General features: G+C 40.8%; 1 protein-coding gene across 43 annotated transcripts in view; it reads right to left on the minus strand.

The window, feature by feature from the left end:
• Window positions 1–19,431, minus strand: part of RBFOX1 (RNA binding fox-1 homolog 1) — a 1,204,921-nt gene that overhangs the window by 245,093 nt on the left and 940,397 nt on the right. For 3 of the 43 annotated variants that reach the window (XM_054643491.2, XM_054643498.2, XM_054643501.2), the window contains one exon: window positions 600–820. The exons of 38 other annotated variants lie outside the window; for them this stretch is intronic. In XM_054643491.2, coding sequence (XP_054499466.1) covers window positions 600–686 — 87 coding nt within the window. In that variant the 5' untranslated portion in view covers window positions 687–820. Of the gene's footprint in view, window positions 1–599; window positions 821–19,431 lie in introns of those variants that run through there. 2 more of the 43 variants (XM_054643493.2, XM_054643496.2) reach the window with 2 other exon arrangements.

Raw genomic sequence — 19,431 nt, forward strand, 5'->3', positions numbered from 1 at the left:
ACAACCTGGTAGCTGCCAGCTGACTCCTAAATATACAGAACTCTTGCCCTGCAGCAAGATCTTACATTTGAGGGCTCAAAGGAATTAATAGGATGTGTATAAATATTCTTTGCAGGTGATATATTTCTATACACACAAAACCACAACCCCTTTTTCATTCCGTGGGACGCGTGACACATGAATTAATGCATATTTAACACTATTCCTATTTGCTGTGCTAAAACACTTAACCTAAACACATCATGGTAAGTTACTTTGTCTTCTGACCTGCCGTGGGAATGCTGACTCCCTCAGAAACCTGGAATGGATAGCAAATCCTCTGCCCTGTGGTCAACCTCGTGAAGCAAAGGCATGAATGTTAAACAGCAGACAAATCAATACAAGCAAATATAGCTCAACTACACCATTTATTCAGCCATGAGAGATGTCAATACACAGATTAGGGTGATCCATCTTTTTGATTTCCTACTGTCTTCTCACTGACTACATGAGAGCTTTTGCCTGTATTAAAAGTGTTTGCTTTCTCAACCATAAAAATTCCAATTATTGCTCTAAGTGCACTAGAGTTAAGTTGCTTGTTGGAAGCGGCCTTGCATTACCTGAACAAGTCCAGCGAAGTATGGTGCTGCAGGCAGAATCATTGGCACTCCATAGGGATGTAGCAAAACTCCTTGAGACGACAACATGGTTTAAGTGATAGTATTACTCCCACTAAAGCTAAACACATCAATTGAAAGTTAGGGGAAAATCTATATACCAACTTCTTCCAAACTCAGAGCTAGAACCAAATAACTTCTGTCAGGGGCAAAGCCCACATCAGCTGTAAAAAAAAGAAAAAAATTGACGTCAGCAACACTTAATGTTAAAATTTTCTTCAGAGACAACAGATAGAGACAACAGCTGCAAACCTAACTCTACCCAAAAAGGAAGGTGCTATTTTGGGAGCAGCTTAAGTAACATGACTAGCCAACTACTCTTTATCAGTTCAGATTTTTAAGTACTAAACACATAGAGATCAAATTCTGTACAGATCTACTGATTAGAAATAATTTTTCCTATCACTTCTGGCATACACATGACAACAGTTACTATCAGAAGCCATTTTCAAAACAATCAGGTTTATCATGATTGCATAATTAGACATTTCCCTGGATTTATAAGCTGTTAAACAATGTTCATGTGAGCATTTACACTTCAGTCTGTTATACTGGGTATATACTCTGGTTTGATTCATTATATTTTTCTTGTTTGTTTTGAATAAGTGAGCTAATGCAAGCTAACGACTTCTATTAGTGTAAATTATATTTTAATGGCTTTTCTAACCTTTCACAACGTCTATGTTGTTAAATTGAACATAACTATTTTAAAAGAACACATTTTCCCATTAGGGTATTTCAACCCTGTTCTCCAAATCAACTTACACTACTGGTGTAAGAGACAAAGGACTGAAATTTAGGCTGGTTTCCTCCCTAAATCAAAACAGGTTTGACTTGAAATGTACTGCTTGCAAGACATTCTATTCCACAGCTCGTTTTTACTTTAGACAAAACCAGCTTGGTCATTAACACCTGTTTTATGTGCTATGTATCTTCTATTGCAGATGTAACTAATGACAAGAATTACAATTGAGCAAGACTATTTTACTTCAATAAAGAATTAGTTAGGTACTTACAACTCCATGTTACAAGTGAAATAAAAAAAAAAAAAATCTCCTACAGTCTTCGAATTATCAGGGTGCTTCACACCACTAATTTCAGCTACTTGATTTTGTGGCATAATTACTTTTCCAGATAACTAATTGCAGACAAGATTTGATGTGATACTCAATTATTTAATGTCACATTTTGACCATCGCGGAAGGTTTGCAGTAATTGATTCTCGCGTATCGGGGCGGCCGTGCCGCAGGATTTGGAAATCTCCCTGAGCAGCTGCCTGCTGGCCCTCCCCAGCGCCAGCCTGAGCCCACTGCTAACTTTAGATGTGGCCCTGTGACCCTGGGTGATGCTCCCTGCAGGAGCTGCCAGTGAGGCCAGCCATTGTCACATGATGGAGCCATGTTTACCCCGCTCCAGCTCCTGTTTCAGAGCTGCTGCACTTGGCTCTTGGGGATGATGCTGTTCTCACTGCTTATCTGACCATGCTTAGCTGTAAATCCCATTTCTTGGTCTTATCTTACCAAGGAAGAGAAACTCTGCAGTTTAATTACTAACCAAGCTGACCCAGCACAGATTTTTTTTCAAAAGCTTGTCATTAATTCCAATACAAAACCAGGCACTAACTTTCACAGAGAAATACCTTTGGTTTATGTATATATGAGAAAGCAAGTTGCAGTCACAACTCACTCATTAAAAATACTTAATTTCTAAAAAAAAAAAAATAAAAGTTCATTTTAACTATTGCTTATGTGTTTCATCCAGCAGAGCAAGCTGCATTTGAAAAGAAAGCAGATTTCTTTCACCCAGGAATGGAGATTATAAAATGGATTCTGCAAGCTTTACTCAAATGACTCCAGTGGGACAACTGACATAAATACAGACTGTTCAATTGCTCTGTAAAATACCTGGCAGGTATTTTTGTTTCAGCATGTATATATTTGATAAGATGTTAGAAAACCTGAGGAGAAAGATTTGCACAGGAAAGTGCAGGCTCAAGGGAAGCTTTTCTGTGATCTATTTTGGGACAGATTTTTTTGAACATTTTCTTTAATTATTTTGGCACAAGGCAACCTGCTGATGAAATTTCCTGATGACACAAAGTTGGAAGGTACTGTCAAAACTGCAAAGGATAAGGATATTACATAGAAAGAACTGCTAAATCTTATGGGCTGCATTAATCAAAATTCAATAATACAAAATGCAAGATCATGCTCCTCCTAATGACAGGAACTTCAGAGCTAAACTCAGGAGGAAAAAAAGCAAAATCTCATTGCATCTGTTTAAAGAATTTGAGATGCTAGGGAGATGCAAATAGGAAAAAGAAAATTATCAGTATTTCTTAATTTTAATTCTTAATTATTTCTTGATTTCTTAGAGGTACTTCCAACAGAATACAGTTTTCTTCATCCAGATTAAATAGGAAAAAAAAAAGGTCAAATTCAAATACAACCATTGTAGATAAATTGCTTTTTGTGTTCAGGGGAATGGAACAGCTATGTTGCAACAGAAACCTAAATTTGATTTGTTTATCCCAGCAAAGCAATCTGTGAATAGGGAAGAAAACAGTAGGAGGAAGAGACTAAGCTAAGGACAATCCTGACACTCTAAAAATCCAGAAAAACCTAGTTATGAATAAATTTAGGCTGAACATATTTTTCCAAGTTCGGGGTTTTTTTTTTGAAGTATTTTGGTCTTGTCTAGTGAGGGTCTAGAACAGCCTTCCAAATCCACAGTAACAAAAAAGGGTGGCTCATGACAGAATATGATGCAAATAGCAGTGGTAGTGTGAACTCAGCAGCTTCCAGGAGGACACTTCCAGCCCTTTGCAAGCAGCATAAACATTGCAGAATAACACAAACATCAAATGTCTGAGCAGCATTGCTATTTCCTACAGTGCAGAGAGCGATAGACAAACACAAACGTTGGGAATAAATCGTAATTACCTGGTTTAATGCAAGGACGCTTGGCTTGCCTCACTATAACAACATGCTTCTACATGCCTAGGTGTGGGGCTCTCCAGATGCAAGCTCTGCCCTGGTGGCTGGCTCTGAGGTGATGTCCCATGTGTGCACCAGCTACCTAAGGCCTCACAAACCTCTGTGAACCAAAACCACAGAAGCACAACAGAGCTTTACTCGCGTCTCCTCCCCACGCCAGGCTTAGAACTTCTGCCAACGCCTCTACATCAGCTCCACCGCTCCAGATCAACACGTTTCCTCTCCCTCCCAGCCACACAAAAAGCAAATTTCACTTGGGTTTTGCAGCTGGCCGTTAGGTAGTATCAGTGGTCACTGCTGTTCTGCTGGAATGTGTTGAATAAATGAAATTTGACCACTCAGAGTGCTGAGGAGTGAGAGAATGAGCCAGAAGAGTATTGGTGAAGCTGAGAGTTCTGCTTGACTTCAGCATGATTAAGGTCAAGCAGGGACCTAAACACTTCTGGGAGGGCAAAGCCAGAATGGTCAGGACATGCACATCAAGCACCTCTCTGATGTCCCTGGTGGTGCCAGCACTCATTTCCTGCCCACTGCAGGGTTCCTCCTCCCTGCAAAAAACTCACTCTGTGTGGGTGGAAAAGGGGACATCATCTATTTTAAACAACTACACAGCTTTCATTTCCATTGCATTCTAGAAAATTATAATGCTGTTAGGAAAAAACAAAAAAAAGCCACGTTAAGCCATTTTCAGTGTGCTCATAGAGGGTATGCTACTTTCAGCTGTTCTCAAACCCTAGTTGGCTTTGGTTTCTTTCATTAAAAAAATTAATGGATTTCCTGAAACTAAAAATTGATTTCAGCAATGAGAGAGGAAGAACGAGTAAGAAAAACACATGAACACTAGCTTTAGATGTAAAATGTATATAGACAAATAAAATGCACAATCTTACTTGTTCAAACTATGCAGAATTTTCCAAAAGGCAGGTTTTACTAATGAAAAGCTGCTTTTAAAGATGAAGAGCATATCTTAAGCAAGGCAGGGTAGGAGTAGGTGGTTACAAAATTCATATGTATTTCAGGCCCAGCAATCTAATACCAAAATCTCATGTTTTAGCACAGACCTGAAGAACTGACAGGAGTGCTCTAATAGCAGTTTCATTGAAGGCTTGCTAAGAAGTCATTTAAATAGGAAGGAAGACTGCTGTAAAACATGGATGCACAGATACAGAAATAAAACTAGAAGTATGCCTGAAAACTGGACTACACATTCAGGAAGAACAAGAAAAATGAAAATGGTGCTCCAAAGATCAGAATTTTGATTCCACCTGCATATAAGATGTTAAATGGCACATTAGACAATGACCAAAATACTTCCCCAGGCAAAAGCAGATGCCTCAGTTTTGCTATGGTACAAGGTGGGGGGAAAAAAAAGAGAAAAGAAAAAAGAAAAGAAAAAAGAGACTTCAGCAACTTCCCTGGGGCCACAATGCCTGGAAAAGGCAGATCCCTGCAATGCAGTCATCAGCCAATCAATGATGTATGCTCTAATCAGATTCTGACAGAAGTAATCTATTTAGACCATCTTTCTGCCAAATAATTAATTCTTCTTAATGCCTGTATCTAGTTCAAAATACCACAAACAATAGTTCTTCCAAATGCTGCACAACACCAATGAACTTCAAATAATTTCTGCTTCCTTCCTACACCGGCCTAACTTTCCTGTCTCTCAGACCATAAATAATTCAGGTACCACTTGGGCACCCTCTTCAGAGCTTATGCTATGGCATATTTGAATCTTTTACCTTCAAGTCTCCTATGTCTGATCACCTTTCCCATTGTCCACATGCTCTCCATTTTCTCTTTAAGGTTTCTCAGAGGTTTTCTGGTACAAGAAACCCCCAAAACTGAAAGGACAGATTGGTTTCTGAGTCTCCTGATAATTTCCCTCCTCCACAGCAACTTTAGATTCCTATCTCTAAAAAAGGATTACCAGCCATCAGCACCACAGATGCTTTGAAAGAGAAGGTGAGCTGCTGTTGATTAGCATTGCCTGAGGTGAGCTGGCATTAAAGGAAATATTGATAGGCAGAGAAAGCTGTCCTGCACATCTCCCCCACTCTCCCCAGCACAGCTGCTGCACTTGTCTTCCAAAGACTATTTCCACCTTTCTGCAAAAGCCATTTGGGGCCAAAGGCTCTTCAAGTGCACCAGGAGCACCATCCAGGCTTGCCCCATCCTCAGCTGCTCCCTGTTCTCTCTGCTCTGCATGCAGAACGTGTAGGAGCTGCTCGTGCCAGGTACCAATCCCTGCCAGCTCCTCTCACACAGAACAGCAGAGCCAAAACACAGCAAGGATTTTTACTGACTCCTAAAGCAGAAAATGGCACCTATACAAACCTGCTATCTGCTGGTCTCATACTGGTAACCAGCACAGCAGATGTCATCAGAGTTATTTGAGTTTATTAAGCATCTCAGGTCACACTAGAGAATAGGGCAAGGATATAGAAGCTGTTTAACAGTGGGAGAAACCACCTTTGTCAAGCATGTGGGATACAGCATATTTAGAATTAACACATTTTTCTTCTGAAGTTAAATTTTCCATTGAAAAATTACATTTGCATCCAACAATTACATGAGCTCTTGTGAACACATTTAAATCTAGCAGCAGGTCAAGATGACCCCAGCTAATTCTCCAGCCCAAAACCAACAATGCTTCAGTCCCACTCAAGTTCAAATTTTAGCCTCTTTCTTCTAAATATACAATGATAGTAAGTTTGGAGATTTCAAAGATAAAGAAATAATTCCAGTCCTGCCAAATACAAGAGCTTCACACAGAAGCTAAACCTTGGGAAACAAGTTTGGGAAATTATTTGTAGCCCTAGAGAAATTAAGGCTGTTGCTCTGTAGGCCAATTGGCCTAGCAACACCTGAAGTGCAATATTTCAGTAAATGTTGGTTTCTGAGTACACAGTACATTTCTGAGCCATTCCTCCTTTGCCTCTGGTTTCCCTTCCTTTCCTGTTGCCAGTGATGTGCTCTGAGCCATGGGCTGCTGCAGTATCTCACTGGCTAAACAACGGTCTGTTTACTTGGCATTTCTTTTGGAGTGCTCCCATAAAGATCACTTCTTTCTCTACCTGCACTGCCCCAAAACACATCCTTTTATTTCCTTTATCCAGCACTTCTCATCCCCTTCAAGGGCTCACTTCAGCCTGTTCCTACCCAAGCCATTACTGTCAACAACTCAAAGATGAATATCCTTTGTCTTTGCTTGGATATTGTGCTCCTTCACCTCCTAACCAAACTCCAAATGGCATTGATGCTTTCTCCTGAAATTGCCTGCTACCAGCTAAGCCCTTCTCTAAACACCCATGAACATTCTCTTTCAGCCCAGAAAACCTCCTCTTGCCACACAAAAATCACAGACTGGGGGATGAACTGGCTGTCCAGTGGCATGGTGACCAATATCCCTGCTCCTCTGCAGGTCAGCTCTCATTTGTATCCACCTCTGATTGTAAATTCCCTTAAAAAGAGTTGAATCAGGTACAAGGAGATCACCACAATGACAGCAATGTAAAAGAACACACACACTTAGAAGATACACCTCTACTTAGCTTCACATTTTCCAGAACTCTTAAAGGTGAGGCTCGCCCTCTTTTACATACATTGGAAATCCTCACTCCCTGCTCAGACTGGATTGCTGCAAGATCAGAACTTGTCCCCTGACAGCAGGGAGAGGGATTTACCCTTCAGTGAGTTGCAAGACACCTTCACTTACATAGGTGATAAATGTATGCTAGAGAGAAGCAGCAGGTTAAAACTGGAGTTAAGGGATCCCTCTGTGCCTGGACTTGCCTTGGGCTACCACAGAAACCTAAGGACCTGTCATCAGCTCTACATATCAAGGCACAAAAGCCAAGAACAATCTCTGAACAGATATTCTCAGAAAAAAACCAAATAGCTATAGGTGCCTTTTAACTTAGCTGCACTATCATACCAGTCAAAGATTTTGGACCACAACCACGTTCTTATCCCAGCATTTGTGTCAAAATAAAGGCAGGATCGAACTGAAAACTTCAAATATTGCATGTGCTGTGCTTTGCACTAGGAAAAAGAATGACATTGGACTGCAAGGTGCCACATAGAAAAGCCAGAAAAGCTCCTAAAGCTACAAAAAGTGGTGGAACACACCTCCATAGGCCTGCCCAACTCTGTGAAGGAAGCTTCTCTGTGTGCCTCCTGGATCACTCAGAAAAGTTAGCTGCAGAACCGTAAGAAAACACTGTTGCTTTAAGTACCAAGAGCTGATTTTTACACACAGACATCACAACTTATTCCCAGCACTAAAGATGTGTTGCAAAGTTCTGCTCTTTGTTTCTTCTGCCTTAGTGAGCCCTGCATTGTTTTCCTTCTCTTGCAGAGAGTTCCACGCTGGCTTTTGTTACACAACTCTTATCAGCTGTACCAAATCACTTGAATTTTCCCTGTTGGCCCTTTTGAGAACACACTCTCTCTCCCATCTCCAGGCTACTTCAGATATCTTTCTCTGCTCTGCTCCTGAGATTATCTGCATTTTCTAAACCAGCTGAGATTAGCCTCCAATCCATGAGACGTTAAGCAGCTTAGAAAATTTTGTATGAAACATAGAACACTTTCAAGATCTCATGCTTGTTTGATATCGTGCAGTTACACAGACTAACTACTGAAAATTATGTACACCTTCCACAAATGATAAGCAGTATCACATCATTAATAAAGTCTCAGGTGTATACCTATTTCACAAAATATGTAGTAGAATCATGCTTGCATATATCTTCCTTAATATCTTTCATTTATTCTTCTCCTTTGTGTGCTGAATACAGGATGACCAAGAAATATGTATTTCTGCATGTATTTTGTCAGCAGGTAAGAACAGGCTGTAATCTTCCCTTAGGGTATATTCATTTGCAATTACAGCCCAGCAGCAACAAAAACATTTTTCCTTGCAAATCAGGAACAGACTGACTCTACCCAATACCCGCTCTTAATAAATCCTTGTGATATACCCAAGCCATGCCATGAGAGCTCTTCATCCATTCCACACAGGATTTTGGGCAATATCTGAGCACTAACCAGTCTCAGCACCTGTTCAGGGCCATATCCTTATGGGCACCAACCAACACCTCCAAGAGGATCTCAGGAATACACCCAAGCTGTACAAGAATAAACCACCTGCCTGTCACTATCACATCCCAGGCTTTAGTCGTGTGCAGATGACAGACATGACTGACAGTCACATATTTTTATTGCCAAATCTGGTCAAACAGACTTTTCTTTATTGCTCTAGTCAGGCTAGTCTAACTCCTGTATCACAGGAAGCTATGACTTCTTCTTGACCCCAATTAGAACATTCATTATTCATCCAAGTACAGTTTTCATTTGCTTCCCTTGGGAACAGCAGAGTATCACTGTGAGGATCTTTCAGTACAACTTCACCCCCTTAATACACTCAGGATTTGCTGACAAGTAACAGCTACTTATTCCCCCGAGTCAAGCTCATATTAATAGGACTGCACAGTGAATCATGAGCTGGTATTAAACCCTGCCTCCTGCCTGTATAAATACATCACTCAAGCACCCTACCATGCCAAGTGCTATGGTTTGATTGCAGAAGCCAGCAGAGGGTAGATATCCTGAGTGAGCAGGGTGCCTTGGAGAAACAACCAATTCAAACCCCAAAATAATAAGGACCCTATAGGTCTTGAAAGGGATCAGAGGGAATTTCTGTTCACTACTGACAAGTTTCATATTTTCACGAGATAAAACAGCAAGACTTGAAGGCATTACATGTAATGTAAGTCATAGCTCTGCTCAAGACACTGGCAGTAGTTTAAGTACTAAAGTTTAGCCAAGAGCTACAAGCAAGGAGCATCCAAGGCAGACAGGATTCAGGATTTGGCTGAAAGCATTAGAAAGTTCAGCTGATAGGAAGTTTGCCTCCAAATCTGAATGGCAGAAAGTTAAGAAAGCTTTTTCAACTTCATTGCTACTTCATGTCTGAAGTCAATTCAGTCTCATAGATATTTGCTAATGCACTTATTTGGAGGCACACCTATCCCACCCCTAAACTCAGTGCAGGGTCCTACACTTGGCCTGTCCAGGCCAAGCTAAAACCTGGCTTTCCCTGAGATGGGTCACATCTCTTCTGGCCCAGTCTGAGGGGCTGTGACTGAAGCCAGACCAATGTCAGTGGGGTGCTCTGGTACTCTGCAGGCACCTCTTTGTAAAGAGCTGGTACACAGGAGAATTCATTTGGAAGAACAAAATCCCCTGGATTAAGTTTCAAGGACTCTTCCTGGTAACACAGAAAATAGCTCTCACCTGAAACTATCACATTATGTGTTTACTTTTCTCCCTTCCCCTAAGACCTATTAAAAATATTCTACTTATTCATTCCACATTCCAGTCCTATGTATTCCTCAGCAATCTCAGTGGGCACTGAATTCATGGGAATCCTTGATTTCTAATGATGTCTCCCACAACTTCCTCAGGACAATGTAAACCTAGGGGGATCATGCTACTGCTCAGAATAACAGCAGAGGAGAGAAAGCACCTAAGATCAGAAAACCAGAACTCTGCTCTATCAGGGCCAGATGGTAAAAAGCCTTTCCTGCCATCCACTTTTTTACTTTTTGTCTATTCCATTTGATATTAGGAGTGAATAGAGAAATCATGGCCTTTTTAATCTCACCTTCATTTAGGTTTTAATCAACTGTGCCACCGCCCTTGGAAGGGACCAGCAAAGGACTGGGATAAATTTGTGCAGAGAAGGACAACAGAAGAGGATTATTTCTATTTTTATTGAAATCAGTGCTTTAGTGAATACTCAAGTTATTAGGTGGGCATTAGCAAGATTTTTACTGCTGCAAGAAATAGGGCAAAGAATAAGTAGTCTCCTAAGACCTCTGAAGTTGTCAATTCCCCTACAGTGCAAGATCAGACACCAAAAACTGAACTCAAACCCTTGGACTGAGAGCATCTTACCTTCTCTCAAAGGTTTGTAATAGTGATTTGTTCCTAACCAGAAGAAATGAAATATCTGATACTATTTAGTAAAGAACAAAATCAACAAAACACACGTGACTCAGTGCCAGGAACAAATAAAAAAAAGAAATGTAATATTCCTTTGCAAATTTGAATTTGAGGTGCTCAAACATGAACTGTACAGGAGGTTCATAAGACAGACCTGACTTTTGCACATCTGGATTATAAATGCTATTACTGGAACATCTCTCTTGCATTGCCCTGACAGAAAAGCACTGAAAAGCTGCTTCTACAGAACTGTCAGATTTCAGGATAATTCATGAGGCAACTTGGGGCAATGGATTCTTACAGAAATTATTTTCAAAGGTTTTTTATAATTACCTCTTGGTTTTTCTTATTGATGGGTCTTCTCCACAGCCTCCCTTCTCAGACACTTGTGTGATCTGCTACTAGTGCCCAACAATATTGTGTTTTTGCACTGATATATTTGGCCATTTGTGGTCAAAGAGCTAAATTTCCTGATTTATCCTCAACCCTTCAGCCCTAATTAGCCCTTTAGGATCAAATGTAGAAAACACTGAAATCTTCTTGCTCTACAGCCCTAAGCCCTTGTGAAGCTCTGAGAGTAACCAGTGTCCATCACTCTCACAGATCAGGTGCTGCCTGCTGTAACTCAGCTGCCTTAATCAAGCTGAAAACAGCTTTCCCTTGGAGAGTTTATAAAGCAGTTGCAAAGTTCATTTTCTTCTGGAAATGGGCACAAATTACTTGTACAATTTTAATGTGAATAAACATTTAAAACTATTGTTGAGCAAAATATACGAGAACACGCTGACAGCAAATGCACATTCCCTGTATGTTGCATTAATTTCACAGCAAAGCCAAGGCTAACACTCTCAGCAGAAGTCAATCAACTGATCTACTCCAGCAGAAACTCTGATCCTGCTTGTGTCACCCAGGAAAATTCATGTCTGCATTGCATGCCAGAAGAAGAGCCCAGGAATGCCCCATTCCCACACAGGAATGGAGCATTCCTGGCCTCCTGGAGACACCTGCCTGGGCTGTTTGGCTGCACACAAACACAAATGTCTGTTTATAATGAGCACTTCTCAAGAGACACACCCCACCAAACTTAGTAATAAATAGAAAACTAAAATGAAAATAAACCCTTGCCCCGTGCCCAGTTTATGTTTTGAGGGGTTTCTGGAAACACCTTGAAAACAAAGTTCTCTGCTAAGAGCAACACCCCAGCATTCCTTCACTTATAAAACTGTAACTACAAGTTCCTGTTTGAGTTTCCATTGTCAAAACTGCAAGAGTCATTTGCCACATCCATTAAGGAGCAGCTACTGACATTTGAAGGGACAGACCTGAAACCCCTGTGTAGATTCCAAGTAGGGGAGAGGGAGATTACAAAGTATTTCCAGCAAGCCCTTGCATTAAAAAAAAAAAACCAAACCAAACCAAACCAAAAAAACAGGGAAGACTCTACAGTCCATGCTAAAAATTATGGCCATTTTGCAAAATGACATTCAACAAGCACCTGAAACACCAGTCCTTCCTGTTGGGATGCATAATTTTCCAAATAACCATGCTTTTTATACATTTTTTTCAGTTATTTATGTACATAAAAGGGATAGTTTAGTTCATAGAATCATAGAATGATTTGGCTTGGAGGAGACCTTCAAGATCATCCAGTTTCAATGCTCCTTCCCTGGACAGGGACACCTTCCATTAAAGGAAGTTTGCCAGAGCTTCTTCAGCCTGACCTTGAACTATTGGAGGGATGAGGCATCCACAGCATCTCTGGCCAGCCTGTGCCAGCGTCTCACAATCCTCCCAGTAAAATGTTCCTTCCTGTAAACCTACTCTCAGTTTAACATCATCCCCCTTGTCCTGCTACTCCATGTTCTCACAAAAAATCTCTGTCCATCTTTCCTGTAGGCCCCCTTCAGGCACTGGGAGGCCACAATTAGGGCACCCTAAAGCCTCTTTTTCTCCTGGCTGACCAATGCCAGCCTTTCCTCACAGGAGAGGTGCTTCATCCCTTCATCATCTCAGTGGCACCCCTGGATTTGCTCCAACAGGTCACACAATGGGTCAGGCTGGAAAGGACCACAGTTGGTCATCTGGTTCCACCTCCCTGTCCCACCAGGGCCACCCCAGAGCCCAGGAGTGTTTCCAGGTGGTCCTGGAATATCCCCAGTGAGGCAGACTCCTCATCCTCTCAGGGCAACCTGATCCAGGGCTGGATGCAGAACTCCAGGTGGGCTCTCACCTCACAAAGGGTTTTGAACCACCTTGTTCCAATGGAAACCTGCATTCCTGAGTCAGGCTCAGTGGATTAACAACATTTCCAAAGCCTCAGAAGTCCTGCTGTCAGGAGCAACCCCAGCAAGCTGCAGCTCTAGAACTGTGGGCAGTAGCAGCTCAGGAGCCGTGAAAATATTACAGACTCATGTTCTCAAACATTTTTAATAGGTGACTTTCTGCAATGATAAAAGCTACAGAAAGTCTAATTTTAGGATCTGTTCATCATTTGTGTCTGGAACATTTTCTTCTACATTTTATTTTGAGGCAAAAACAAATCACATGCTGGGCAGTTGCAATCTTTCAGTGATTTGCCTTAATGCATCCAGATACAGTATCGTGCATAGCAGCGTTACATAAAGCAACTTCAAACAGTTGACAGGTACATTAAACCAACACAAAATCAAAAGCAGGTTAGCACACAAGCCATTTTCCATCAGGGAATCCATTTGTACGAGAGTCAAGTTCCACAGAGACACCTCCCTGCCTGTACAGCACAACTTCCCTTGCCCAGGGAGCACCGGGGATGCTCTGCCCTGAGTCAGATCTAAGAGAGGCAAAGCTGTTTGAACCTTGCCTTCCCCAACTGGTGCCTTGGTTACAGCACAAACCTTTACTCAAAAATAGTTCAAGATACCTAATGATGCCTCTGTAGTAATAGTTAGTCAGTAGCTGTTTCAGTAATAAATGAAAGTTAATGCACATTTCTAATTTCTGAATTAGCATTCGCTACTCAGACATTACTTCAATATAAAACATATGGTGAAATCAAATTAGTAGTGAGAAAATCAACTCAAGCCATAGAGAAACTTGAAATTTACCATTAAATAAAAACTGCTGAGGATCATCACTTTTTTTAAAAGGAACAACATAAATTCAACCAAAATAAAAGATTAGTGTGCAAATACTAGACAACTAATTACATAATGTACCTTTACAAAATTACATAATATGGGTGCAGCTTATTTCCCTGTTTGCTGTTTGAAAAATAGATTGTTTAATAACCCATCAAAGCTATCTGTAAACCACGGCAACAATAGAGCAGATGTTGACTGTTGTCTTGTGCCTCACAGACATAATTAAACACAATGAAACACTCATGCACCCAAATAATGGAGGACAAACAAATACAGCAATGCTGCTCTATAAACATAATAAACCTCATTTACTGGGCACCTGCCTTGTATTCATCTGTGATATTTAAACCAGGGAGGGAAACGGAGAAGAAGGTCCTGATTTGCCTGCAGACCACAAAAACTACAAAGAATTCCTTGCAGTCCAAAGGAGCTGTGACTTCTGCAATACTGATCCCCACACTGTTGACTTCCACAAAGCTCAGAGGCAATCACCTTTTCTACTGTGACCAAGCCAGGACAGGGCAGCTGTGCTTTCTGAACAAAAAAGGTACCTGAATTTATGACTCTGAACGATCCAAAAAGGGTAAAACACACTGTGCCTGCTGTGTAATGAGAGTCTTAAGACGCCTGTGGAAAACCAGGTTCCCTTTGATTGCAAAACACATTCCCTGAAATTATTTCCTGTCTCCTCTCCCAGCCTGCTTTTAAAGAGGCAATGAAAAGCAAAGATTAGGTTCCATAACTATCCAACCAAGTGGTTTTCTGCTAGGACCATGTCCCATAACATTCTCCAATACCCTAGTTCACATCAAAATTTCAGAGATTTTTAAAAAACATCCTTCTTTATCTTCATTTCTATAATCAAATGTAGATACATATTTTCTTTCATAATATCAATATTGTTCCACTATTTGAAAAGGATAATTATGTCAATCAATACAAAATTAAGTACCTCGTCCTGCAGTTGGTATTAAGAAACAAAGTTTCCAGGCAAAAATGCAACTTCAAAAATGATCACGTGTATTGTAGAGGAACACTGAAGCTTATTTTTGTTAATAAAAAGAAAAATTATTTTAAAATTATAATATGAAGTAAGTGTCATTATTTGTTTTTATTTTAGGTAAAGAATATAAAACTACTTTCCTTACTGCAAATGTATTTTGCCTTTATATTTCATTTAGTTATTTCTAAGAAACAAGACAGAATATAATGTGATCTGCATCTCTTTATGGTAATAAAACCATGCTAGTCTCCTTCCATAGACAACAGTATAAAGCATAAATCCAAATGGAAAACAAATGGAAGTATAATGCCACTGTGAAGCAAACCAATCAACCCTAAAACAGCTGAGATAGATCTCATCCAGTAGTTCATTCATTCTTTATAGAAAAGAAATGAAAATATTCCTAGGTGTATCAGATTAAAAAAAGAAAAAAATAAAAACAAAAAACCAACCACCCTCAGCAGCTCTGAAAGGTTGTAAAGCACTAAATTCCTTTGATTTATGAGGCAGCGTCCACCGCACTGAGCAAAACAACTCAGCATGCCAGGACCCTTTTCCCTGAAATTCCTTTATTAACAGAGCCCGGCTCTGTGAGTGAACCAAAGCACTGGTGCAAGGTGTATAAATCATTAATACTCTGCCTTGCAATGGCTGAATTTCCTGGGTGAGCTGGGAAGCCTTCCTGCACAACAGGGATTTGGGGCTTGGAATTGGCTGCTATGAAATGTACTTCATCATCCGCCGTGTTTGACGCTTCCCAATAGCTTTGTACTTTTCCTCTCCTTTCTCTCCCCCAAGCCCAGCAACTGCAATAGAAATTTATTGGATTTTATGTCTGCAAATAAAAGGAAGAGAAAAGCAGGAAAGGAGCAAGCAAGCCTATTTAGAAGCAGAATCCTTTCCCTTTAATTTAAAGGCAGGTTGTGTGCAAGTAAAATCCAGTGCTGAGAAATTAATTTGGTATTTTAGTAATTTTTAGTTTGCCACTCTAAACTGAAAAAAAAATAAATTAATCCAATCAAAGAAGGTTTACCCCTAAGAAGGAAAAAAAAAGATCAACTATCACAAAAAAAGTGACTCCTCTCTAAATGAAGTAATCTTCTATTGAAGCATTTATTTATTTATTTTAATAGCAGGCAGGAAGAAGGGCACAAGACCTCCTGAACTCTGCTGTTTCAGTGTTTTTACTTTTGGTGTGTGAAAAGGCTTTCCAAAGAGCAACAGGCAATTTCATGTGCACATGCCAAGCCTGGTATTCCAACTGAAGCTGGCAGAGATGGTATCAAAGGGAAAGGAAAAAAATAAACCAAGCCCCTTGGAATTGCAGTTTCTGAATGTTCCTGTATTTTTACAGCATGACTTGCTGAACTTGGGTAGGGGATTTCAGGACTGAAGTATGTGCAATACAGCAACAGCAAAGTTGAATGTTTTCCCAAACTTTGAGATGAAATAGCAAGTAATCTTGATGAAACATTCTGTGCTAAAACATTCCTGCTGGGGCTAGACTCGGGAAAACCTAAGAGCATGACAGACAGAGGAATGCTGAAAAAGCAGTCTCAAACCATATGCTACCCATCAGGGAAAATGACACCCATTACAAAGGTAACTGAGGATCCAGTCAGTGTTCCAGCCAGGCCAGAGCACAATCCCAAAGGCACCCAGCAGCAATCCCAAAGGCAGCCGGCACTGATCCCAAAGGCACCCGGCATTGATCCCAAAGGCACCCGGCATTGATCCCAAAGGCACCCGGCGCCCATCCCAAGGGTACCCGGCACCCATCCCAGGTACCCATCAGCGATCCCAAAGGTACCCATCAGCAATCCCAAAGGTACCCGGCACCCATCCCAAAGGCACCCGGCGCCCATCCCAAAGGCACCCGGCGCCCATCCCAAAGGCACCCGGCGCCCATCCCAAAGGTACCCATCAGCAATCCCAAAGGTACCCGGCACCCACCCCAAAGGCACCCGGCGCCCATCCCAAAGGCACCCAGCGCCCACCCCAAAGGCACCCGGCACCAGCAGCCCCAACAAACACATTCATCCCATCTAAGCCATAAATATTTAAGGCACTTGGAATGCTGCTTTGCCAAAGTGAGCAAGCTGAAGTCACAATAGGGAAACATTCCAGTGGGCCATTTTACACTTCTGCAGCCATCCAGCAGAGTTGAGATTACAGGAATAAGCCTGCAATGCATGCAGGAGTCCCTCTGCATTACACAATAATGACATCCTGAACGGAAATAAATGAAGCCCCTGCAGTGCTATTCTGTCAGCTTTTGAAAGTAAATAACTTCACTTCTGACAAGACAGAGACATTTTTTTCCTCCTCCTGCCACAGAGCATTAATTGAGCCATGCAGCCATGTAACATCCCAGAGACAGGACTAATACATGACAAGGAAGGAAGCTCACAGAGGGGACACTCATGGAATACATGGGCTGCCAAGTTCTTTTCACCCCCAAATTTTCACATTAGCTCTGTTTTAGCAAAATCTTCTTCTCACAGTGAACTTTTAGCCTTGTTTTTGCCTCCCTTTACAATCTTTACTTTAACCTTTTTCAAAGAAATGCTTACATTTCACACTGCTTCATGAAAGATTCTGCTTATCATAAGCACGTATTTTAAAACTTCTTATCTTTCCTTGTTGGTGAATAAAGCTTCATGCTCATAATCAATATCTATAATTAACTCTTTAATGTATACAAGACTTACTGTCCACAAGAGAGATAATGATGATTACTATAAAACAAAATGCTATGAGAGGCAAAACCCAAGATATCAACTTCAAAACTACATCATAATTATAATAAACATTACTGCAAGTCAGTAAGGAATTGAGGCAAGGCATATTAGAACTATAAGTAGTACATACACAAACCACAAATATGAGATGACACTATAAAATTGATGTACAGTTATCAAAAAAAATCATATGCAAGGTATTATAGTTAGGAAGAGCAACAATTTCTGGTGCATTTTGAAACAAAGGGTTAAAAGGTAAATTTAGAGATGGTCCAAGATGAAAGCACTTGCACCCTTATTCACGAGTACTGAACATCTTAAGTATTTCAATTTTCAAGTACCACAGAATTTCTTTCCATATCTGGAGGAAAAAGTAAAAAATCAGTGACTCGCTCTGAACAAAAAATAATTCACTGAACACTTCAGTTCTTACTACAGTATCTAATTTTGATTCTGCCTGTGTTCAACACAACGAGAGAGAGCAGGATCAAAACACTGCGAGATCTCCCCACAGCTGGAGCCTGCTCTTGTGCAAAAGACCAAAGGCCCAACTACAACCAGGCAGGATAGCACAGACATTAGATATGCTATTTTCTCTAATTAAATTCACTGGGCTGCTGCACTGACAGAGTGGGAGGGGAAGCAAAATGTAAAAGAAGTCAATGGTGCTGCACTAGGCAACTCGGAGGGAAATGAGCAATGCCAGCAAGGAAATGACAGCAGGTTCTCAGGAGGGCTCTTGCACTACACATCACACTTTAAAACTGATAAATCAATCGCACATGCACCTTTAAAAGGCAGGAAAGCTTGAAGGATTCTTAGAGGGTGTTGACTTCTCCTTTCCACCAACATTATTCTAACTCTATAAAACAAGGCGATAAATTCCAGTGTCACAATTTTTATCACTTTCATTTATACCAGCTATTAAAAACTTCAAAAATATTTTTAGCAGGACTAATATTAACACGATCATAGTACTTATTTACCAACGCAGAAATACACACATTGAAAACCAAAAAAAGGTCAGACTAGTTTTTAATGGCTACGGTCAAAAAAAAAATCTAAAACCGAAATATCTATTGGCTGCCCTGGGAAAAACCCCTGCTTACATAACCACCACACACTTTCCTTGGCATAAAATACCACACCACTTTTTTTTTTTTTTTCCCCAGAAAATATCCATCCATATACATATTTAGCAAATACAATGAATTGGGATAACTTACAAATAGCCCACAACACAATATCCAGTCATCCCCTTTCAGATAAAGCCTTTTAAAATGTTCAAAGAGGTCACTTAGTAAAAAACAATGAATCTAAGCCAAAAATATTCACCTGCTCCTGTCACACTGAAGCTCCTTATAGTCCAAAGCAGCAGGTAACCTTCTTAACAGATTCTTCTGGTTTGTTGAGGAGTTTTTGTGTTTGGAGTTGGTTTTCTTTTTTTTTTTTGGTTGGGGCTTTTTCCCCCCCTTCTTCTAGTATTTAAAGAGGAGAGTACTTGACTAAAGCACCTCCTCTCCTTCTGTGAGAGACTGACCTTGTTTGACAAGGCTGGAGTTAAATGCCCCAAACCAGCTCTCACTCAGAATGAGAGCTGCTCCAGCACTTGATCTCTGAGCCACTTCTCATTAGCCTCTGGAAAACAACGGAGCAGCTCTTGGGAGACAAAAGCTATGCAAACGTGGAAATGGGCTTCAGTCACAGGTGGAGTCACAAACACCAGCTCTCGAGTTTGTTGGTGAATACCAAACGATCTTATTTACCCTGATGAGGATAAACAGCAAGGCATCGTTCCTGAAATCCGCATTAGCAGCACTCCTGGATGCAACAGCTCCACTCCCACCTTTTGAGGGCTGTTTCATTCATGCACTAAAATTCCCTCGGAGTGCCACAGTGCCCCCT

This window comes from Agelaius phoeniceus, chromosome 16 (genome assembly GCF_051311805.1).
Source record: "Agelaius phoeniceus isolate bAgePho1 chromosome 16, bAgePho1.hap1, whole genome shotgun sequence".
In the NCBI taxonomy this organism is placed as follows: Eukaryota; Metazoa; Chordata; class Aves; order Passeriformes; family Icteridae; genus Agelaius; species Agelaius phoeniceus.